The following is a 24,423-nucleotide window of genomic DNA, read 5'->3' as shown; positions in this document are numbered from 1 at the left end:
AGGTAGACTGGGGATAATAAGGTGCTAGGCATGGCATCTGGTCCCATCTCCCACTTTAAAATGTGGGGAATAGCATGGTTGGTTGGTTTTTACTTTTGATGAAGAAGGTAACTTCACACACCCACACACCCTTGTCTGTGTATGGCTCAGAGCTTTTTTGGCATGTATATAATCTATAATGTAGATTCTATCTTTAGAGAATAGTGGAGAGAAATTAAAGCAATGCCTGTCAGACATTGCGTCTGTAGGTCGACATCTTCAACAGAAGCCAGGCTGCGAATTCAGTTGCAGCTTCTTATACCAAAATCATTTAAACAAACAGAAGTCAATTTAATATGGATGCCTGCAAATATGAAAGGAAATATGAAAGGAAGACCTTCTTTTTTTCTTCAATTGTTATACATTAAAGACTTAAGGATAATAGATCAGGACACTTGATTTGCCTAAAACTGTTGATCAGTTAAAACCATATACCAATAGCAAATTCAATCATGACAATTAGTACTGACCTCTTCAAAATTAATGAGACTTTTACGTCGCCTTTTACTGGTTTCATTTTCTTCTGCCTAAAAACAATTGGAGGAAGCAAAACATATCATTCACAATGGCATACACACTCAGAATCTATCAACTTAACAGAGAATGGCAGCTAAAATGAAGACATCCCACAAAACTAAATTCACTGGTCAGTGACAAAATGAATGGGTTGATCAGACCGAGGAATTGAGGTTAGGCACTAGCTTTAATTTAATTACTAAATAAGCTTGTAAATGTTTCCACTGACATATGTCTACAGAACTCATTCCAGGCCACTTTCAGTCATCATAAAAATTAGCTGAGGCTTGTTCTGCTATTTCCATAAGCATCTCCCTATCCTCAGCAAAATGTTATCTGGGAGAAACCAAGCTAGACCTGATGAGGCAGCGATGCTTATTATACGTTGCTTATTCCTGTCTCTCCATTCACATAAAAAGTGGGGTGGATGGGGTCAGATCCGAATCCTCCCCGTCCCTTGCCTAACTATTCTGTCATACAGGCACTTTTCTCCCCAGCCGGCTTAAATACCAAAAGTAAACTGAACAGAGAACAGTTGCCTGAAGCCATGGGAAGACCAGATATTGCAAATGCTTTCATCCATGTGCCCCTTTTAGTATACACAAATGGCCAGACATTAAAACAAACATGGATGCCCAGTCACATTTAATTTTGCCCAAACATATTTGTTCCTTGAGAAACAGGCCTCATTAATAGCTTTAGGCTATCTACTTCCAGAATAGCTACCTAGGGCCAGCACAGCAGCCAAAAAAAAAATTATCGATAAAAATCAGACCATCATTTTCAGGTATCATGAAAGTCAAATTTGAGCAACAGCACATTCCACCGGGGACAGCTGGAATCTGAGATTTCTCAAGTAGCATTAGGCATGTGTGCAACAAATTCATTGAACTTGTCCTTCAATTCCTCCTTGTAACCAGTGTGGTGTAGCAGTTAAGAGCGGTAGTCTCGTAATCTGGGGAACCGGGTTCGCGTCTCCGCTCCTCCACCTGCAGCTGCTGGGTGACCTTGGGCCAGTCACACTTCTTTGAAGTCTCTCAGCCCCACTCACCTCACAGAGTGTTTGTTGTGGGGGAGGAAGGGAAAGGAGAATGTTAGCCGCTTTGAGACTCCTTAAAGGGAGTGAAAGGCGGGATATCAAATCCAAACTCTTCTTCTTCTTTAACATAGGCTGATCCTATATACTTGGTGCTTCATTATGAATTAATGTCAAGATAACTCTTATGCATAAACTAATTTTAAACCATTTGCATTCTAGTCTTCAGCAGATTTTAGCTTTGCAAACACCTGGAAAGGATGGTTTTGTTGGGCAAACAAGGTCACCAACTGAACTGCCTAACTAAGTCAATATTTCAGTATGGATTCCCAAAAACCAAAGCCAGCACTAGCCACTATACCAGACTGATGAAATAAGAACTTGGCATTCAGTTTGCTGACAATGGCTAGATATGCCTTCAAGAAGCTTATGGTATCACAGCAATTCTGCAAGTGTTTCTGTACCACTGAAATAAATGGGGGCATGTGCTGCATTCAGGGTTGCAGCTCAAATGTGCAAAGTGGTTTGCAGTCATTATGTGATCAGCTCCATAAGGCCCTGAAATCACATAACTCCCATAACAATTCCCATTTTACAAATGGAGGAAATAAAAGCTGGGAGAAATACTTTGTCTGAGGCTCGTCAGTGGATTAAAGGCTACGCCAGAGGCCTCAGACACATTAGTTCAGACCAAAGCCAAGAGTTATTTCAAACGAGTCAGAATTACATAACAAATGCTTTCATAATAACCAACGCTTATAGAAGTCTAGACTCCTCAGCTTTCTAATGCTACAAAGCATCTGAGTGTGTTGCTTTAGGCAGGACTTCGGAGGCAAAATGTACTGTGGCAGTGAAGCACACATAACTTTTAAGCACATCATTCAGTTGTGGTAACTGAGCTCAGAGGATTAGAACTCCAGTGCTGCCTGATTCAGGGCCTGCATGAATTTACAGATTTAATTCGCAGACATGAGAAATTATCTGCTATACGAACTGGTGAGCAAAACGTTACAGCACCCAACAAACATGTTATAGGCTCTGGCTTGACTGGTATCGTGTTTCAATTTTCTTTTCTTAAAACACACCAAACATTTTTGCTGGAAAAAAATATGTAACGTGTCTGTGTTCCTGCAAATGTCAAGACCAACCACAGCCTGCAGCCTTGTAATCTGCACTGCTGGCATTGAGCAGGGGCGGAGGGAGAGAGCAAGATCAAAGAAGCAAGGGCTTCCTTTTTACATTTCCACTGCTTATAATAAATCATGGAGTAAGGAATCAAGAATGATCTCAACCCTAACTTTTGGGCTGATCCCAAAGAAAGAGAAACGGATGACAGTATGTTAAGTACTACGTCTTCCAAGTACCGGCTCTCACTAACAAAGCATCGTGTTCGGTGTAAGCATTAGTCAGCCTAACAAGACTAAACACTGCGGTGGCACAATTTGTTCTGCTGGAGTTCGTACGTTCCCTCTCACGGGACAATAGAACACTTCTTATCTGCAGTCTTGAACAGAAGTCTTTGGTGAATGGATTTCTGTCTCTCCTTACTGCTGAATATGACTGACATAGGAATTAGAAAATTCAGATCTTTCTACAGTACAGAAAAGATTTGCTGCTAACAAATGAATAAAAACAAAGAGATAAGCTGCAGGTGGAACAGGTAGAAACATTTCCCCCTATGTATAACAAATGCTGTTAACATTGTGCCATTAGTTGAATAACTTCTCCAAATTAGTTCTGTTAGGCCCTCTGAATTAATAAATACAATATTATTTACATTTTTATTGTCCAGTTAAGAACAAGAAAACTGGGGGGGGGGGGTAATGAATATGGGTTAAATATGAATTTTTAATTCGGGTTATTATCAATGTCCAGCACTAATATAAACAGGACAGAAGTGTGCAGTGTTGTAACGACTGAATTGTCCATGAACAAAAAAGTTGTTAAGTGACACCTTGAAAAATACCGTATCAAGTTTTTAGCAAAACAATCTGCTGGAAGTTTGCTTTAAGAGGGTGTGGTATTCTTTCTCTCCTGGAAAATTTGATTTTTGTCAGTTAGGCTTCTGTTGAGTAAATGTGCCAGCTCTGTTTGCATGGCTGAGCGAAGAAATGCTGTTTCCTAAAAAGGGCATGAGGTAACTGCTTGGTAGCTAAGTGTTCATATGATTTGAGGATGTTATTTATAGAATGGGCAACATAAGAATGATCTTATACTTAGTTCTGAGTAAATTCTTCCTAGAACAATTTAGTGTGTTTCAAAAGACCCAGCTGAGGTAATTTTAAATGCAGACAAGGATTTTATAAGTTGGCAAAATAATATTTCCTAACCTTTTCCTGCTTCATCCATGACCCTCTTAAAACAACAGAGACATTTTACCCATTTCTCTTCCAGCATTAAGGTTAAGTCTCAGTTTTGCATTCTGAGATTGCCACGAAAACAGAAAATAATAAAATTCTAACCCGAAAAAAGTGGAAATTAAAGCAAAGGAAAGTGTGCATTTGATTTGACACAATAAAAATAATACCCTCACAGAAAGACGAAAACAAATTTACTGAATCAGAACATTTTGTTGCATGCTGAAGAAACTTCACATTTGGAATAAAAACAATGAAGTTTATCTTACTTGGCCCAGTAAATAACCAAGATAATCTCACCTAACTAGATGGACAAATGATCTGGCTCAATATAAGGAAGCTCTCTGTGGCCTCACGGTCCAATGGGGCAATGTGTGGGGTTAAGTACCAACAGAAAACCAGAGAGGAACTCTGCTGCTACAGAAGCTTTTAGCAAAGGCCACTTCGGCAAAGACATAGCCAGTAACGACTGCCCCTAATAAGTAAGATCTCTAAAATTTCAAATAACTCCCCTGCCAATTGACCATAATCCCTCCCCCAATTCACCACCCACAAATGCTGCAGTGAATTTCTAGAGGAAAGTATTCTGCAAACAAGCCTGGGAACTGCTTTGCTGGATCAAACCAAAGGCCAGCTGAGTACTGTACTGTACATAATGTCTCCGAATACAAAATTCTGTTTTGGCTATCATAACTAATATCTCTTTGATGAACACAAGCATCTATTAATTTGATTTATAATTGCTTTTTTTAAAAGGACAGAGCTACTGAAGTTATAGGATGCTTACTTTAGGTATTCTCTTCCTTGGAAAAGTTAAATTCATGTAGTTATTGAAGTTGGATGATTTTGCTGAACAAAGATCCTTTCTTTCTCCATTTCGCTTATCCGTAGCACCTGTTCAAACATGGATAAATAAAGAAATAAATATAAAGTATGCTGTCCAGCAACTGGAACATTCTTATTAGGCTAAGGAAATACTCCTCTTAATAAAGCATGTTTTGAAATTTAACCCTGAAATGCAAAAAGCTCTATTTTGCTCAACTATATTTTAAAATAACATCACTGTCTGAGCCAAATAGCACAATCTTATTCCTATTTATCAAATTTTTAACATCACTATATTCAATGGGTCTTATTCAAGCTAAGTGTACCTGAGATTGCACTCATTTGCCTATAAGCCAATCTAAGATTTCCCCATTGTGTCTTTTTCACTAGCAAACATCACGGAAATTTGTATTACCTGGCCTGTAAATAAAAGTTTCAGCAGCTTGTAATCTAAGAGATCAAATACTGTTGCCCTAGCTCTTCCCTAGTTCAGATGTTAATCAATATGGAAGATGTCTTCCAGCCTATCACTCCCATCACCACTTCCCTTCCCTTAACTGGTGGAATGGAGGAAGATCTTTCTAATCCTGGTGGCTGTGGACCATGTGGAAGATTGACTGGAATATGTCTCTCTCTTTTTGGTATGGTACTGACAGATACCACTGTACTGAGAAACCTCATGTGCCAGCACCCCTGGTGCCTGGTACATAAGTCAGTTTTGTTTACTTGTTAGGATGGAGTGAACGAGTGCAAAACCAACAACTTTGTGTGAAACATTACAGCGACACTAAGTACAGATGAATGGCAATGACCATGTCATCCAGCTCTAGATAAAACGTTTAAGGCAGCATAAGCCATTCACAATATTAGACATTACACCCCCATTTCCTTTTAAAGCCTGGGATAACTACAGAACACAGCTATTACAGTTGGACATTCCAGAGCAAGTTATATTGGAGCTGCAAGGCAAACTTTGGCTCGGCTTCAGGGTCAATCAGGCAAGCTGTAAAACAGTGAAAGGCTGGCTTCTCTTAAGACTTAAGAGCAACCTAGATTGACTTACCCACAGCTCTCAGAGGTGTCCCCCTAAATAGCTCATAGAATTTTGAGAGGTACATGACCATACTGAGTTTATCAGGCTCTCCAGAAGCCACCATCTCTTTCCCCGTAGTGACGGGGGGAATTCCAAACTCTCGCTCAGCAATGTCAAACGCCAGCTGGTTGTTTCCAACGGCATCTTCTTCATTCAGGGAGTCAAAGTCACTTGGGGATTCAAAAAGAGGGGCACATCAGTCTGCAGAAGTGTTGAGATTTTAGTTCCCCTGCCCTGTCCTTCAATCATATCTTCTATTTCGGAAACATTTTATAAGTAACCATTTCAGAAGTCTTCTGCAATCCTCCACAGAGAAATTTTGTTTAGGAAAATTGGCACCCCCACCAAACAACACATGAAAGTAACCAAGCTCTTCGATTTAGTTAAATCTAAATACTTCCATTCGGTTGAAAAAGTTGCCTCCTTGAGCAAAACTGAACATGTGTGGTCTAGGAATCAGCCAAGTGCTATCCTTGGTGCAAATCACACTTCAGCCTTCAACTCACTGGGTGGGCCTTGAAAGGTTGCCATCTCATCTTCAATCCTCACTTATGCAAAAGAAACAACCTTGAATTGTGGCTTAGTCCCATCCACAATAGGCATTCAAATCAGGATCATACCACTTTAAACAACCATGCCTTCTCCCAAAGACTCCTGGGAACTACAGCTTGTAAAGGGTGCTGAGAGTTGCTAGGAGAAACCGATTATCCTCACAGCGCTACAATTTCCAGAGCCCCTGGGAAGAGGGATTGCCTGTTAAACCAACTCTGGAAACTGTAGCTCTGTGAGCGGAACAGGGGGTCACCTCTCTGCTGACAACGACAACCAATTCACAATTCAAAAAACCTATATGAAACAACATGTGCCAAACTATAAATATGTTGAAACTCCTATCACAGGAATTGAGGTGGGGGATACCTGCAAGTATTTCTGTCCCTGGTGCAAACATGGCAAATGCTAGCAGGGAAGGTTGATGCTTGCAACATGGCAACAGCATGTCTGGACACAATGCTCTGCCCCCCCCCCCAATCTGATGAACATTTTCAGTCAAATTTTATTGGGGGGGGGTAGGAAAAGGCTATATTCTTCCTTTCAAAAGAATACCAATCCTTGTTGCCACCAGCACAGACCCCGAAAAGGTGCTATCTTGTGATGCTGCATCCTTCCACACAGGTATGGAATCAGAAATGGTCCTGAAGCACACTAGGACTGCATGTTTGCCACAGTGGTGCAAAGTCTTTAAAAGGCAGCCAGGGTTGGAGCATCCACTACTGTCAAATCAAAGTGTAAATCTTCCGCCCCTAAAGATTTTTAACCATTTCTCCAGCTCACCTCCAAAAACTGCAGCAAATATTTCTCCACTTTTACAGCCCGAGAATTAAGCTCCGAAAACAAGGAAATGCCATTGGCTGAGCTCTATTACACATGGATGAATTCCCCTCACCTTTCAAAGGATTTAGTCATTATACTTATGATTTCCTTTCAGGAAGGGAACACAGCTGGTGATATTCAACATGTAACTTGATAAATCAAACCACGCCAGATTGAAGAAGATCCCTAAGCGGTGAACCTGATCTTTGAGAGAGACTGCAATGCTATCCAATAGCAGATGAGTTCCACATCCCTGGTTGGTTAAACCACCAACCAACAGTGCCCCTCTCTTATCTGGATTCAACTTCTGTATACTAAGCCCCATCCATCTCACTATGGATAATTCAGAGTGAGACATCCTCATCTAAGCTTTAACCACATTAGATGAAAAAGGCAGAGTGAGACTGCAGAAGCATACTCATGCTACCTAAACCCCAACTTCCAGAAAACCTCTCCTAGCAGTTTAATGTTGATGTTAAATAGTATGGTGGGCAGAACAGAACTTTGCAGAGCACCATAACAAATGCAATGGATTTATGAAGAAGAAAACTCCATACCACTTTCAACCCCTCAAACAGAAATGGAAATCCTTGAGCACAGCATCTCCCATGTTCAACAGGACAGGCCACACAAATAGTATACCATGGTCCATGAGATAGGCAATGAGAAGTCCATATCAATTAGCCAGAGCTAGACTGTACCCTCTCTCAACAAATGTCATCAACCAAAGCAGTTTCAGCTCACAAGCCATGCCAAATAACGACTGAAATGGGCAATCTCTGTCATCCAGGAATAATTACATGCTTGAGCACCTTAACCCAAACAGGTTGCAGCCAGACAGATCAATTAGTGTCAAAGAGACTTCCTCCTTCACCACTTCCACTTCGCTACTGCCCCCTTCAAGGCAACTAGCAGCACCATACCTTATCTCCTAAAGAGATGCATTTACCATTTGCTGGTTCCAACCATTCCCTGTCACACTGGTGATAAAAGCCATGGGAAAAGGTAAGTCAGACATTTCTAAGTGCCTTGTCAGCACTATCAGAAAGCAAGAACAGAAAGAGATTCAACAAACTGTCAGAAGGCCTTCAGAATTAAGGAGTGTTGCCATCAAGTCCAAGAGCATAGCAATTTAGAAAGCCCCTGGCTGCTCCTGCACCAAGCAACAGCAACAATAAAGACAGGAGAGGGAGGGGGACAACAGTGAAGCCCTCCTCCAGTTAGTCCTCAGGTGTTTGTGGCTACTTACTGAAGCAGCCATTTTAACTCTAAGGTGTACTTTCATAGGAGTAAGACAAAAAAACACACACCACAAAACCACCTCCATCCAATCATGTACAGTAGGCATGGCCAAACTTTTGGGACTACAACTCCCATCATCCCTGACCACTGGTCCTGTTAGCTTGGGATGATGGGCGTTGTAGTCCCAAAACAGCTGGAGGGCCAAGTTTGGCCATGCCTGATGTACAGTGTTTAAATCTGCTAGTAAGGACTATTTCTCTAGTAGTGCCAGATATTTGTGACACTGTCTGCACCTCAAAACAAATGTAGGGCCACCCTGACTTCTTTTCCGCTGCCCCCTAATCTGGGCAGAAGGTTACTTAGGCAGATCACATTCTTTGGCTTGGGTAACAATACAAAACAGAGCTTGAGGCTTAACATACACATTTTAAAGCATCCTTTGTTCAGGCTATCCAAAAAAAAAACCCCATATGGCACTAACTGCATGGTTTCTGCATTACTCCCAACTTGGGAGTTGATCCAGTCACGGCAGGAATACAAAGACAGCTTCCAGAAAGGGTTTAAAATCTGAAGTTCTACATTTGTAACAATGCTTCCAAGTCCCTGGCAAATCAAACTGGCCAAATCATCAGTAGAAGAATGAATACTCATTCTTGAAGGGCCTGGTGAAGGTAAAGGTGTAGCACACTACTCTGTGCGTAACCGGCAAGGAAACACCTATAGAACCAACTGTCGGATGTCTCCCCAGGGTTCAGATCCTTAACATCATAACAAGTCATATCAAGCTGGTCATCCAATACCAATTCAAGAATTGGTAGTGTATATATCCTGAATGTTTTGTGTTGCAGTGAGCCCTTCTGGCACAGACCTAGTTAAGCTATAGGATTCTGCTTTCCACAAATATCATCTTCCCATGTATATTTGCAAAGCATTATAGCGGTTTCTTGCTTAAAAAAAAAAAAGCAACTCCGACAAAAGTAAGCAAAAACGATACAGTTAAAATCTCAAGTAGTAGTTCTTGGAAACTGTATACCTTGCATTTTTACTTTTTTTTGTACTGAGCCAAGGACATTCATGAAGGAAAAAACGAGCAAATACATGCTTAGTTGCAAAAGAAAGATGTTAAAAAGGGAAACAAACTCTCGTCACTGTTTTGATTGGCTTTACCCAAGTCTATACTTTTGTAGGTGGCAGAACCTGCAATTAGCTAGCATTACACATATAAAAGACATAAGAACTTACATGAGGTCAGGTCTGAAGCGATGCATAATTGCACATAAGGCAAGGCCACTCCTCCATGAAGTAGTGAGGTCCATGACACTAACATTCCTGTATCCTTCTGTTTGTTTTTGACACCAGGTTAAAAGCTTGTTTGGCCTTATATCAGATTCTGAAATAGCAGATTTTAAAAAAATAAATGTATAGTCACTTGTCCAAAGCTACAAATCTCCCCTCCCCTCACCATTTATAGGATGTAAAAAGCATGATAACAAAACATGCATTTCATACCATGTCTTGAAAGTCCAATTGATCTTCTAATGGAGTCTGCTCTTTCTAGAGGGAATGGCTGAAGCTCATTTGTAATGTAAAGATGCTTCACCTAAGGAAAGACACACCCCATAAAATACAATACTTGCTGTAACAACCCTGAATTCTCAATCTGCTAATTATTCAGACTCAAAATAGGCCTGTCATACCAACATTTTCCCATCAAGTAACATGAAAGGTTATCAAAATGTCTGACTCAAACCTGGAATATAAACCAGGACCACCATGATTTATAAAGTCTGATGTGATCATCCTAATTGGGTCTGTATCTCCAAATCTCTCAAATGTTTCGCTTATACAAACATTACTTTATCTAGGGAATTGGAGGTTGAGTGACTTGACCTTTCTACAAAAGTCAGTCATTCACAGAGCATAGGTAAGCATTCACACTACTTTCTAGAGCTTGTGGGTTGTATTCAATGTTAGTCATATTCAGAGTAAACCCTCTGAAATTAGCAGATGTAACTAAGCTTCATTAATTTTAATTGGCCTGCTCTTGAGTAGAACTTAGCAGGAGACAGGCGTTTCTCATGTACCCCAACTTACCTGATGAGGTCGAACACAACTTGAGTTCAAGTTTGGATAACGTGTTGCAGGATCAATGGTGTACTGGTCAAAGTTCTTAGTGATATTTTCAGGTGTTGTCTGAGGTAAGAGCCTATAAATGCTTTCTCTGGAAGGTAAAAACAAAAGGTTGGAAGTGTGTGTGTGTGTGCTTTCTATCTTACAGTGTTTTCTTTACCTTATGTGCTCCCTGCCTATATTTAGAATGTCGAACACAATACTTGAACACATTGTCTAAACATGATAAACGACTGGGGTGGGAACAACTGAGACAGACGTTAAGTATGTCTTCCTCAAGCAGGAAAATAGTTAGGAAGAAATAAGATTACATCACCCAAGATCATATGGCTTTGGTTTTTCCCCCTTCACACAAAGAAGCAGCTCCATCAACCACAAAACAGCATCGGGTATAGATTCACCCAATCATTATTAGTCAGTGAGGATTCCACGTATGACTATACTATCTTTTTGTCATCCACAAACATGCTTTCTCAGCCCTTATATGCCCTTTCTCTAAGTCCAGACTCTTGCCTTCATTACCCAACACACAAAATGCCATTCTTTAATAAATCCTCAGCGGCTCTTTGATTCTTACTTACTTATTTAGTATTCTGCCCTTCATCTAAAGACCCCAGGGCTCTTCACAACAGAAAAACACAAAGCCTGCTGAAGACATTCTTATTTAGACATGCCTACCCAGATGTTCATAATGTTTGTGAGAGTTTTTATTTGCCTTAGTCTGGTCTATTTTGGTTTTGACTTTCTGAGTGTTTTAAATTATGGTTGTAATTTTTTTTAATAACGATTTTACTGTTTCACTTTTTTTTGTAAACAACTTTGATGCCGTTCTACAATGAAGCAGTACATAAATTTAAATAAATAACATGGATCAACCCAGGAAAATCGAAGTTTGCTTGGTTTCACTGTAATACATGGGAAGAACAAACAAGAGATACCAACCTTTCTGCAAGGATATCAAGTGGATGCTTTCCTTGGGCCCAACTCTTCACCATCCAAGCTGTGTCAAACGCAGCCAGGAACCCTCTTGCACAACCAGTGCCCATGGGCCAGAACGGCTGTGAAATAACATCAACATATTAGATGAAATCTAACATCATGATCATTCTGAAATGACCACACAGCTATAACTGTGCTCTTCAGAATGGTAGAAAACTGTTCTTAGATACTTCAAATCAGCAACTCCACCATATTGGCATAAAACATTTAATCAATATGTTCCCTAATGTGGTGACTGGTTAAAGTATCCACTTACAAGACACATATGATGTCATCCTGCCAAATGGAAGAGACAAATGCCCACAGAATGTAGGAGAGTTAGTAAAAAGCTCTAGATCCACAGGGCCTATATCCATTTGCTGGGAGAATGTAAGGGATTCCACTGATGTGAGTTAACATGTCTAAATCAAACCTATTGTTTTTCATTGTAGCCTGAACAGGCAAAATTCAAATCCTACTTCTGTTCTCTTGGGAACAATGGACTCTCTCCAATGTTGCAGCTCTGCTGACGAAACAAACTTCCATGTGCATGATGGAGCCTCCTTTCCCTCTCTTTTCCCCTCCAGCTCCCCACCCCACTCCCCCAATCAATCAGCTCTGGAGAGTTGGGGGAACGTCCAGAGCAGATTTGTGGGTGCATGGAGATAAGGAGAGGAAACTGAAGCCCCATTGGGTCAGCAGAACTATGTGTGTGGAGCACTGGATACAACCCAACGAAGATCTTTGTGTTCCATATTATTTAAAATTAACAAACTCACTATGATGTGGTGCAAGCCATGGTATTTACGTAAGATCCTGGAACTACAGCTTTTAAATAAAAAATAAGTTTCAAGCTCTCATGGCTGCACAGCTTTGAATATGTAATTGCTAAAATCTCCAAGGTATTCCATGGTATCAAAAAAGCCACCTGCCTAAACATTATTTTTTTAAAAAAGGGTGACAACTATAATAATAATAATAATAATTTATTATTATTTGTACCCCGCCCATCTGGCTGGGTTTCCCCAGCCACTCTGGGCAGCTTCCAACAAAGATGAAAAATACACTAAAATGTCACATATTAAAAACTTCCCTGACACACTACCTCTAGTAAACTGTCTCCAACAAGAGCAACCAACAGCTGGTGTCTGTGTCTCTCTCGTATTAATGCAGCATTTTCAGAGGCATACATGGAAGTAAAATCAAACATGGCTACATCTGGTTGACCGTAGTGATTAATTGCAAAATCCAAGGCAGGCAGCTGGTAATCAGTTGCAAAATCGGCAGCTTCTCTTGCATAGGACAGCAGATTGTCTTGGTCTACGTTTTCCCCACAGAGTAGCATTTCAGTATCAATATAATCCTACATTGGGAGACAAAACTATATCATTAGAGACCTTTGGATGTTCGCACGACTGCTACACAAAAAAGATTATGATATTCCACATGGGAAGAACTGAAGGTTCGATAAGATTCAGGTTATATTCTGACTTCTTTCTTTTAACAATGCATTGATATATTTATCTTATGTTACTCAGTATATTTAAGTCAAGTTTAGAGACCATGATCTGGCTTTCACGCAATACTAGATTAAACCATGGATCCTTTTGCTGTCATGATACCTAGGGATAAAACATGGTTGGGTTTAGTTATGTCTGAACCTGACCCCATTGTGTGTCTCATGCCAAATAAACCATGAGCCCAGAGCCAAGGTTTGATCTCGGCTAACCACTCATGATTTGTCTGGGGAAAGCAGAATACAAGGCTTGGATTGGATGTAATGCTAAGCCAAACCATGGTTTAGCCCTGTGGAGCTCAGCAGCAGCAGAACTGGGGGTGGAGTCGTGGTCATAACCACCCCCCTGGAAACCTGCATGTTTGTTTATTCACACTAAATCCAGGTGAAGGGATTGAAGGTAAGATCAGATTCACCCATCAGCTGATGAGAGAATGGAAGTGTGCTTTCGAATGATCTCTCCTCTATGCTCCTCCTTCAAACCACAATGATTCGAAGGAGGAAATTCAGGGTACCCAATAGTGTGCTGCAATCCACCCATCAGCTGATGGACTGGTGGGAACTCACCTTGCTGGATCCAAGGAACAACTGGGAGCTTTGAGCTTGTTCTTTTGAAGTCCTACCACTACACACTCACATACAGTGTCTGGTATAGGGCAGGTGGGTGGGGCTTCCTGAAAATGGCCTGGTGGACCACATTTGGTCTGCAGGATGTAAGTTCAACACTCCTGGGGTAATACAAAGTGTGAGTGATACTTATATATTTAAAGGTTTATTTGATTGGGATTATTACATGGTTTACGGGACGCGGGTGGCGCTGTGGGTAAAAGCCTCAGTGCCTAGGGCTTGCCGATCGAAAGGTCGGCGGTTCAAATCCCCGCGGTGGGGTGAGCTCCCTTTTTTCGGTCCCAGCGCCTGCCAACCTAGCACTTCGAAAGCACTCCTGGGTGCAAGTAGATAAATAGGTACCGCTTTCTAGCAGGAAGGTAAACGGTGTTTCCGTGTGCTGCGCTGGTGCCGGCTCGCCAGAGCAGCTTCGTCACGCTGGCCACGTGACCCGGAAGTGTCTCCGGACAGCGCTGGCCCCCGGCCTCTTAAGTGAGATGGGCACACAACCCTAGAGTCAGACACGACTAGCCCGTACGGGCAGGGGTACCTTTACCTTTACCTTTTTATTACATGGTTTATCGGGTTGGATACTAGCCAAGGGCATGCTCCCTCCTCACCTCTCCTCTTGTGCCCCTGGGGTAAGTGAAACTACCTTTCTTAAACCACAGCTTTCTGTGACACCTGAAGAAGGAAACTGTGGTTTATAGGCTCCCTCCAAACTAGCATATGATAGAAAGGCCTTAACCCACATTTGAATACCTACATCGATTATGACGCCCTTCTCCAGAAGGCTCTGCTTTTTTGCAGTCATCACAAAATAGTGGGTGCTATCTTTATAGTAAACAATATTCTCCAGGTCAATTCCTAGGGAAGAAAGATATTTCACACACAAAGCACCAGAAACACAATACATTCAACAAATGGCAGTTTAAACCATAATTAAAATCAGCAGTGGTTAAGAGCTTGCAAGCAAATGTCATGCTATTACAAACGTACAATCTGCACAAGCATATCAGCTTGCCAGAGGAAATAATTCTCTTCCCTCTCCTCATGCTCTGCTGCGTGTGAGTGTGTGTGTGGGGTTCTCCTGATCCCTGACCCAATTTTGCAGGAGTGCAGAATGAGAAGATGAGGAAAAGCCCCACTGTGCAAGCCCTTGAACATCGCTTCTGCTCACAATATTTGTTAGGTGACTCCCACCTTATACGACTTCCACCTTATACATTCTCTTAGAAAACAGTAATTACAAAGCCATAGATACCTCCCTAGGAAGGGAGTTCTAAACATGTGGGGCCACCACCAAAAAGGCTCTGCCCCTGGCACCTGTTGATCCAACAGATCTTACCTGCATACCAAACAGCAGGTTCTCAGGTGCCAATTCTGAATTTCAGACAGGCTTATAGCTGTGCAAATTTCTCCTTTATCTACTCAACATTTGGCATAAACCTGTTCCTTATTTTAGGAGCACAGAACAGTTGTAATGATTTGTTTACTTCAAAACTCCAATGCAGGTGGATCACAGCCAAATTGTATCCCTCTCATGTTTATTTCAAAGAATACTGTGAATTAGCTCCTGTGCAGCTAATCAGCATTTCCAGTTGTGTATTTTAATAGTTTTTATAAAGGTCATCAAAACAATGGTCTACACTTCTACTTAGCTCTAACTGGTTTGAATTTGCTCACATCTACTAGGCTCCTAATTGTACATTTAATAAATGTCTACAGTGATGCCAAAAATGACTATGAGTAACTGAGATATATTTACAACAGCAGCCGCAGCAACAACAACAAGAGACTTCCTCTTGGTTCCTAAACTGCATTTTCACAGGAAGTTGATACTGCAAAGGTACATTGGGCTGAAAGATGGCCAGACCCAGTTCAAAACCGGTCAGTCATGGATCATGTTTCTTTAATGCTCAGAGTTAACAGCTGAGTTAACAGAGTCAAGCAGCATATAGCTAATCATATAGCAAGAAAAACAACAACAAGCCATAAAACATTGGCTAAATTCCATGCGCACCACACAGGCCTTAGGTACTCAGGGGGAAAAAATCTGTGCTATTGAAAATATTTCTGTACACTTTAAGAAAAAAACATTACAAAACTTCATGTAAGAGATGCAACTGGGGAAGGATAAGGATAAATATACAGTGGTACCTCGGGTTAAGTACTTAATTCGTTCCGGAGGTCCGTACTTAACCTGAAACTGTTCTTAACCTGAAGCACTTTAGCTAATGGGGCCTCCTGCTGCTGCCGCGCCGCCAAAGCACAATTTCTGTTCTCATCCTGAAGCAAAGTTCTTAACCTGAAGCACTATTTCTGGGTTAGCGGAGTCTGTAACCTGAAGCGTATGTAACCTGAAGCGTATGTAACCTGGGGTACTACTGTATCTGCTTTCAGCAGTCTGAAATCAAGTAATCGCCATCACTCAATTTAGTAACTGGTACAGAGCTGCTAGTGAGTTAGGTTCGCTTATTATTCTTTATTTTCCTTTGCCATGGAGGGGAAAAAAGATCAGATAACCCACCTGTGTCTTCTTTCAGATCCTGGAAGAATTTTTGATTGAAGATGAAAGCAACACCACTGATCTCCTCCACCTTAGCTTCTGCTGTTGTATTTCTGTTTATAAAGTTGGCAGTGATTGCAATCGCCAGCTTTCCACGAAATTCCTTCCTCCTAAAGCCTTGCAGAGAAAAGCAACCAAACCATCATTCATCTGCTGCTCATCTCTAACCAAAGTATTTTCATAAGTTTAAGATGTAAAGCAAAAAGCATCCTCTGTCACAGTGCAATTTTTAAATTAGCCATTTGTTCAACCTTTAGCTAATAACTGTAAAAATACAAACTTCTGGCAGTAGCTGGTTGATGGTTCTCAGTCCAAAATTATGTCTTTCTGGTACCTGTCTGGAAGAAAGCTCATTCCCCCCCCCCCCAATATTGTTTTTGAGGATCATAAATTAACATCAACTCCTACGGTGTTGCTACTGTGCGCACTTTCCTCATTCAATTATCCCAGCCAAATTCTGATTCATTGTATAATAATATCCTGCTTCAACTATTTCACGTTCCTCCTTTCTGCTTCCCTTATTACCTGTTTATTAGTTGAAACCACACCTGCTACAAAGTAGTTGCCTTATCACCCAAGGCAGATTCCTCATGTTAGTCATCTTGCCAAACCTCAATTCCTCTCCTTTTCCACCACAGGCATATTTTCATCTTTCAAAGCCTTTGTAAACGTTGTACTGTACTTACAACCCACTTAACAGCCAGGATGGGGATCCTGTGGCCCTCGAGACATTGCTTGACTACAATTCCCATCATTCCTGGTCATGGTGGCTGGGAGTGCTGGGAACTGGAGTCCAACAACACCTGCAGGTCCACAGCTTCCCCTTTCCTGCTTAACACTTTGTGCTTCCATTTCTGCCCATTTTCTTCCATCCTCTGCCCAGTCCATCTGAAACCAGCCCTGTCTATCTTCCTTTGCTTCTGCATAACCCCATGCAGCATGGGTGCTGATGAGGTTTTTTTCCACATGGAGTCTCATGCGCGGAGACAGGGAATAAACCTTTTCTCCATGTTGCAGTCCTAAAGTCCACATTCAGTGTTAATTTTAAAAAACACTGATGCTGTGGACTAGGTATGCAATGTAATGTGCATCGGCCCCCATAAAGGGAGTCATGTTTCCCATGACACAGGGACCCAAACTTCTCGTGATGTTCACCTGCATGATTCTTCCCCCTGTCCCAAGTGTTTTTGTTTTTGGAATGAAGAACAACAACTCAACAGAGTTGCCTGACTCCCTTACTGGTTGCCCACACAAAATGCCCCCCCCCCCCATCTGGTTTCTCACCAGTGGTGAGACATGGAATACAACTGAGCCTCATGAGTCATTTGGGCTTAAGAACCCCTTAGAACTATTCAGCAGGTTCAGTGCACCAATGTTTCCTAAGTGTATAAAGGCAGAGAGGAGATACACTCATGTTCTCAAAAATGAAACAGACATGCACCAGGGTCCTACAATTCCCCATGGCATCTACTCCCACTGCCTTTGGTGTTTCACTGACATTTGCCACAGAAAGTTGTCCCACTAAGTTCTCAACCCTATTGCTCAGTATAAGTATCAATGTTCCTCCTTAGTTGGGCTGCACATGTAGCTGTATTGTGCCTGAGTGCATCTCCCAGCAGAAGAATCATTCGGTTAACTGCTAACATGCAGTCTAGTATTACTTGATAAACCAATTTTTAAAAAATCACCTAATAAGTCCAATGGGAGTACATACTTAACTAGGTTGGTTCATGTGATATGGCTAGCAAGAACTGCTCAACTAATGTCTCATTGAAAGAAGCCGACTCAGAGGGTTGGAATTTTCCCTAATTATTATTTTGTAGCTATTGCAACAGAATATTCCTTTCCTTCAGCTGTTTCTTCTTCCTCGAATCCTTGCCCTAAGTGACTGTTCTTAAAATCATATCTTCCTAATTATTCCTTCAGACATCTTCATCAGATCCCCAGCAGGCACTGTAGGTGATTATTATTTTGAATACACATGGCCTACAACACAAAATGTAGGCCATTGTTGACTGCTTGTGCCGTTCCTGATAAAACCATGAAACCTTTGTGTCAGGTATTATTCCACAATGTAAAAAAAATAAAATAAAAAATCCACAAGCACAATGTGATACACTTCTGTTATTGTATTTTATTATGAATTGTATTTTAACTTGGTTTTTAATGCCACATTTTATAAACATTGTTAGCTGCTCTGGTTCTGTTTGAATGCAAGTGGAATAAAAGCAATATATATGACAATAAAATGACTTTTAAAAGCAAGAATGTAACTTTTCTGTAAAAAACTAAAAAAGCAGTAATTTAAAACCAGTCATTATCCCACTCTGCTGCCATTCCTGTAGTAAGAAAACAAGTAGGCATTTTGCTACAACTTTTACAACATACCTTCCAAGCTGTTTCTGCGGCCATCAGCACCAATAACGACATCAAATTCATATTCTGACAAAGGATGATCCATTGGGAGAAATTCAGCACGCCAACCTATTTCTGAAAGCAGTAGGTCAGTCAGCCACACAAGTGGTCAAACAGTGGGTAATTCAAACTGCATTGTCAACACCTTTGGGCTCCATGTATCAGCTCCAAGCAACACGAGAGAAATCCATGCAAAGACCAGCCCTACCATGAGGTAAACTGAGAAAATTACCTCAGGTAGCAAGAGGGCAGCATATTTAAACCCCAGTTCACATCCCTATTGTCACTGCCTGTTGCTCTGAGGAAAGGGGCCCTTCTACAGAGTGAGGCATACTAGGTTAGGTGGACCATGGAAGCTAAACATATTTTTTTTAAGTTAAAAGTTGCTAAAATAAAATTAAGCTTTCAACTAATTTTGAAGGAGAATTTCTAGCCGTGGAAGCAAAACCAAGGCAGTGCAATCACCCTCTTGCCCAGAAAGCCTTGCTCCAGGTATCCTTGACCTTATTGGAGAAAACATTCAAACTCCATCCAAACAAACTGAACTGAAGTTTATTTGGCACAAGGTATAGCCAAAATGCCAAGAGAAAGAGACCAAACAGATTTAAATTAAATGCGCTCACTCACACCAAGCAGAATACCCAATTCCTTAAGGTTTAAATTGATCGCCTTATTTCTGTGCAATACTTTTCTTAACGAAAGTCATGCCGTACTTTGATTTTCTTGATCTTCAGGAGGTTCCAAAACTTTCACAAATTCTAAATTCACGTGGATTTCAACTCCCAACATAAGTGCAACCTTGAAGAGGATGAGCTGAAGCTGCCTAATACCTGCAAAAGAAAAACAATATGGTTATTTTAGGATGTGCATTAGTCAACGTTTGAACGTACGTTTCACTGCGGTGGCAGTTATACTTGTTTCCTAATACAGTGAAAGCCTTCAGAAGGAAAAGCACTCCAATGTTGCTATTTTCAGTTTAGCCAACTGATTTGCTAATTCATGGTTTTCTTTCTCTTTTTTAAAGTATCCTGGATAACTTTACCAGCAGTGTAAAAGGATACAAGGAATCCACTATGTACAAATCTAAGCAACTGCAATACACAGAGAGAAAGAGATTTAACTAGAATAATTATATGTTTTTTTAAAAAAATGATTAGGTGGTACCTTAATCCATGCTGATCACAACTCACTAGCTCTCTCAGCTTATTTCGGTGTCTGTGTGTGTGTGCCTGTGCGCTTAAGAAATAGAAAAAAATATATAGCTAACTTTTTTCAGTCCAACAGCCACAAACCAGCAGCGGCCATGGCAAAAGTGAGCATGAACACTCCACACCAACTCTCTCTCACACACAGCTATCTGGTTTATCCATTGTTTTAATTTCTGTGAGCTGCCTTGAGCTGAGGTTTTTGAGGAAAGATGGGATATAAATAAATAAATAATAAAACATAAATTTGAAAAAGGAGGGCTGTCAACTTAACCTTCTTGAAAATTTGAAGAAACGTGTTGGCGTTCAATTTATACGAAACTTGCTAAGAATACGGGTAGGGGACACCTGCTAAAAGGAGTGGGATGCCATGTTCCGTTCTCTATATACTGAAACATTTCTTTCATCTTCTTCCAAAAATACCCAGCATGGGCTGTTTCCTACAGTGGATACAGGCTTCATCGGTTAAATCTGTTGTGATATACTGGTATACCATATCAGGAGAAGAGCTACAACCCTGCAAAAGCTCAAATGAATTCAACAGAAGGTGTCTGCACACAGCTGTGTAATGAGCTACAGCCAATTTTCCTGCCGTGTAGCTAGAGATGTATTCACACTGAACTTTCATGCAATGTCCATTCTTAGTGAATGATACCTACTAATGTGATCAATGGATCCTCCACAGAACTTTCCATAGAATTTCTTTGCTCCTAGGCTTCGAAGATCATGAATAGTAAAAGGCCAGAGGTGAAGCACATTGTTTCTTGAAAAAGTGTCTCGTTTCTCCACAACGACGACTTTGGCTCCTAGAAAGGCAAGTTCTATGGCAGTCCGCAAACCACAGGGTCCACCTCCAACAATCAAACACTGCAGGGGGAAACAGAGAAGCTTAATATATTAAGATATCTGAAAATATTTTATAGATGTTTTGATACGATTTTATTTCATGATGCTCCACAATCAGGAGACGATTTTGAGAAATCTTCTCATACATTCAGTCCAAAACAAACTTAATCAGAAATTGGTCAATCAATTCAGAGTTGTGTTCTCGGACTCAGCCTTTCCACTGAGTTCCATGATGAAAGAAATGTGCGATAGAAATGTCCCAAACAAATAAAAACAAGACAAAGGGTCAAAATATTCTTACACTGGTTAACTAGTCCATTTAAGGCTGATTGTTCTCCTGTAACCTTCTTTGGGACCTTAAGGAAAAAGGCAGGGCAAGGAACACAAATAATTAAAATGCAAAACAGGCTTGGCTTAATTCTAGAGAACTTTCTAGGCTCTTCTTTTCAGAGCAAGGGTGTCAGCTTCTATCATAAGAAAAGGTAGCAAACGACTCAATTATACGGATGGACAAGACTGAGTCCAGGATGCTATCAAGACTGGGAAAAGCAGGGCAGTTGGCAGGAGTTTAGGAAGTTTTTGCAGTAAACTCTTTCTGATTAACATGAGAACTCTGAGTTAATGCATTTGCAGCTTAACAGTGGTACACAGTATTTCGTTGTACTCAACAAATGCATACCATAAATGGTTTCATCCACTTTGAGTCCCCAAGCAAACAAAGATCTATGTATATAAACAATGGCAGTTACCAAAAGCGACTCACTCAAACATAGGCCTTCTAGTGAATAATGTCTTCATCCCTCCAGACAAGAGGGAAAGCCCCACCTATTTGCTCCAAAGCACTTCAGGCAGCAAACCTTTTAAAGCCATAATCTGGGGTTACCATCTAGCAACGTATTTATCTTTGCTTCAAATGTATTTGCTCTTTGATTTATTTGTGAAGATCTCCTATTGAAGCAGAGTTTACACATGGCAATGTACCGCTGATATTTAAATATTCTGGAGACAAAGCAGCAGGGCTCTTGACAACACTGAATTCAGTAGTGTTTAGACTTTTACCTATATTAAATTATGAAAAGGACAGAACAAGAATTGCGAAAGAAGGAAGGAAGCCAAGCCACTTAGAACTCAGGTTACATAAGGAAATAAATGCAACCACTGAGCTGTGCTTTTTAGAAACTTCTGGACTAGGCTAAAAATGCCAGACTTCCTCTTTTAATCCCAGCTGAGTCCACTCACAAGTAGTGGTAGGGCAGAGATAAAATGCTAAAGCAACCTGCAAAAAGCAGAACAGCTGGACAAAGGATCCCCTCCAGCACCATTCCTAGGATCTGTGCATGCAGCCTTCTGGTTCCTAGTGGCCTCGACCAGCAGCTTGGGGTAGGAATGAATTTTGGCTTCAGCGCTTCTGGCTGAAGAGTTTGCCTCCCACCAGTTCACTCACTTCTGCTTGCTGGGTTGGAATTCAGAGAAGAGAAAGGCATTTTAAGAATGGCTTTGAAAACTACCTGCTGGCTTTTAAATTATGGTTATATTTATGCTATTGGTATATCCAAGCCAGCTGGAGGGTGCTAGGTTTCCATCTCTGGTCTACAAAGACCATCCACATGTTGATCACAACTAGACACAAGTCCAGTTCAAGTGTTGCCATGTGTGGCTCAGCAACTGCATGAAGGGGGCAGTGGGAGCAAACAACCGAGCTCTGCACTCCTCCACTCTATGTTCATCATTGTTTCCATCATCCTTCAACTCACTGAGGACAACTGTGTGGTATGGGAAGACTTGAGAAGACTCCCTCCCCATTTCAGGATTCTGGAAAAGCAGGGTTCTAAAATGCTTAGATTTCGCATGTACAGAAGGCTCCCTGTTTCAGAAGGTCACCTTGCATGAGTTGGACCGTGAGGTGACAGCATACTCATCCCCACTGCTTCCCCCACCTACATGTTTGCTGAGCACAACAAAGGTAATACTCAAATACTGAAGAGGCAATACGGAATCCGATTTGTTACTCATTTGTAGTGACTGCTATGTATTCGGCTATTTAGTTTCTTTCTCTGATGTGGTTATAAATGGTATACTGCTGCTTTTCATGTGTATTTTAAGTCTATATTGTTCAACACTTTGATATTATTTGAGTAAGATTAGAAATAATCCAAAATAAAATAAGTAATTCATTTCAATTCAATGTATTTCTTAATGCAGGTTAGTAAAAGTAATGCAAAAACAGAGGATCTAATTTTTTATTTGAAGTCAGGGACAACAAAAAGAAACAGAATTCACTTCCTGATTTCAGCTGAACTTAGTACACTACTCACAAGCCCTAACTATTTCTACCCACTTATAATCTTTATTGGATAATCGCTCAGATAATCCCCCCATACTTACTCTATGAAACCCCCAAATTGTCAATTTCCTATGATACTAGGGTTGCCAAAGTGAAAAGTTGTTGAGCTCTCCCCCCCCCCCCAAATAAGCAAACAAATTAGTTCCTATAGGGCTTTTTGCATATATGATGTTCAAAACCCATTATACGATTCCCAAGGGACGTTGGGAGATGAGAGATGGCCTGCAAAAGTTGTCATCACCATGGCTCCCCCTCGCTCAAGTCCTCTGCATGTGCCAGAGAACTGAAGAGGTGTCCCCATCTTGCTGGGTTTTAAAAATATATAAATTGCTCAACCCTCCAGAGATTTAGAGGGTGCAGAGAATGAGAGGAGAGGAGAGCAGGCATTATTTCTCTGCATTGGCCCTCTTTATAGGAGAGAACTACAGATGTCAAGCACGTCAGAGGCTGCACCTCAAAAGAATAAGAGCTGGGTCTGAGTGGAAGCTGTTGCCCATTTGGCATCCAGAGTGGTCTAGACATGATAGTTTCCTACTCCCCTGCAGGTATGTGAATATTCCAGTTTCATATAAATCCATAATTTGATATTCAGTACAAAGCTAAGCATCCTGAAAATCTCATACTTCATTTTGGAATACAGGTTTCTAATCCTCATAGACTGCAAAGGTAAGTTTGAAACTATGTTGATTAATATTTTTCTAATTAACATTTGCATTACTGAACCTCCTTTTTATTTCCCTCGGGGGAAATCCTGCATTTTGCTGTTAATTTAGAAACCACAACCCAGAATGAAACATGCATGCACAATCAAGCCTATTGTGAGCTTTCACACAATTGTGTTCCTTCACCCACAGAAGGCTTTTAGCTCCAGTGGAGTTTTCAGAGAATGGATGGGAAAGCGTTGCATTATACAAGCTGCCATCATTTGATACAACTTTTATTGCATGATGGTAGAATACAGAAATTTGGGCAAACACTTTCTGGTGAGACTTAAGTACACAGTACCATCACGATAAAAGGCAATTACTTCACAGGATAAATTGAGACTTCCATGGAATTAATCCCATTTGTTTCCAATGAACAGCAGCTGCTGCAGCAACTAAAAAGGAGGCAGTTAAGCAATGCTTCAGTGAGAAGTCTCTAACCTCTGCCCTACAAGAGAGCTTTTTCATACTTTAACCCTATATGTAGAAATTGAAGAATTTTTGGCAAAAGTCTCTTCCAAAAGATTCATAAGACTTACTGCTCCTTCAGCTGATGCTTCTATTTTAGAATCTAAGCCAGTCAGTGGCAGACTGTGAATTATCGTGAGTGAACTAAAATCCAATATAATTG

At 40.9% G+C, this 24,423-nt stretch overlaps 1 protein-coding gene across 18 annotated transcripts in view; it reads right to left on the bottom strand.

Annotated features, from left to right (window-relative positions):
* MICAL2 (microtubule associated monooxygenase, calponin and LIM domain containing 2) overlaps positions 1–24,423 on the bottom strand; it is a 139,926-nt gene that overhangs the window by 75,608 nt on the left and 39,895 nt on the right. For all 18 annotated transcript variants that reach the window (XR_014505905.1, XR_014505906.1, XR_014505907.1 and 15 more), the window contains exons 3-15: positions 20,558–20,765; positions 19,407–19,523; positions 18,667–18,768; positions 16,240–16,395; positions 14,476–14,576; positions 12,693–12,950; positions 11,552–11,667; positions 10,574–10,700; positions 9,989–10,079; positions 9,722–9,869; positions 5,837–6,036; positions 4,736–4,842; positions 510–566 (exon numbers count right to left, since the gene is read on the bottom strand). Coding sequence is in view for 13 of the 18 variants with exons in the window: in XM_083417204.1 (XP_083273330.1) it covers positions 510–566; positions 4,736–4,842; positions 5,837–6,036; positions 9,722–9,869; positions 9,989–10,079; positions 10,574–10,700; positions 11,552–11,667; positions 12,693–12,950; positions 14,476–14,576; positions 16,240–16,395; positions 18,667–18,768; positions 19,407–19,523; positions 20,558–20,765 (1,788 nt within the window). In the remaining 5 variants the exon portion in view is untranslated. The remainder of the gene's footprint in view (positions 1–509; positions 567–4,735; positions 4,843–5,836; positions 6,037–9,721; positions 9,870–9,988; positions 10,080–10,573; positions 10,701–11,551; positions 11,668–12,692; positions 12,951–14,475; positions 14,577–16,239; positions 16,396–18,666; positions 18,769–19,406; positions 19,524–20,557; positions 20,766–24,423) is intronic.

Source organism: Podarcis tiliguerta (genome assembly GCF_965153285.1).
Source record: "Podarcis tiliguerta genome assembly, chromosome: 1".
Classification (NCBI taxonomy): Eukaryota; Metazoa; Chordata; class Lepidosauria; order Squamata; family Lacertidae; genus Podarcis; species Podarcis tiliguerta.
Note: the sequence above shows the minus strand (reverse complement) of the source record. Positions and strands in the feature narration are given on the sequence as shown.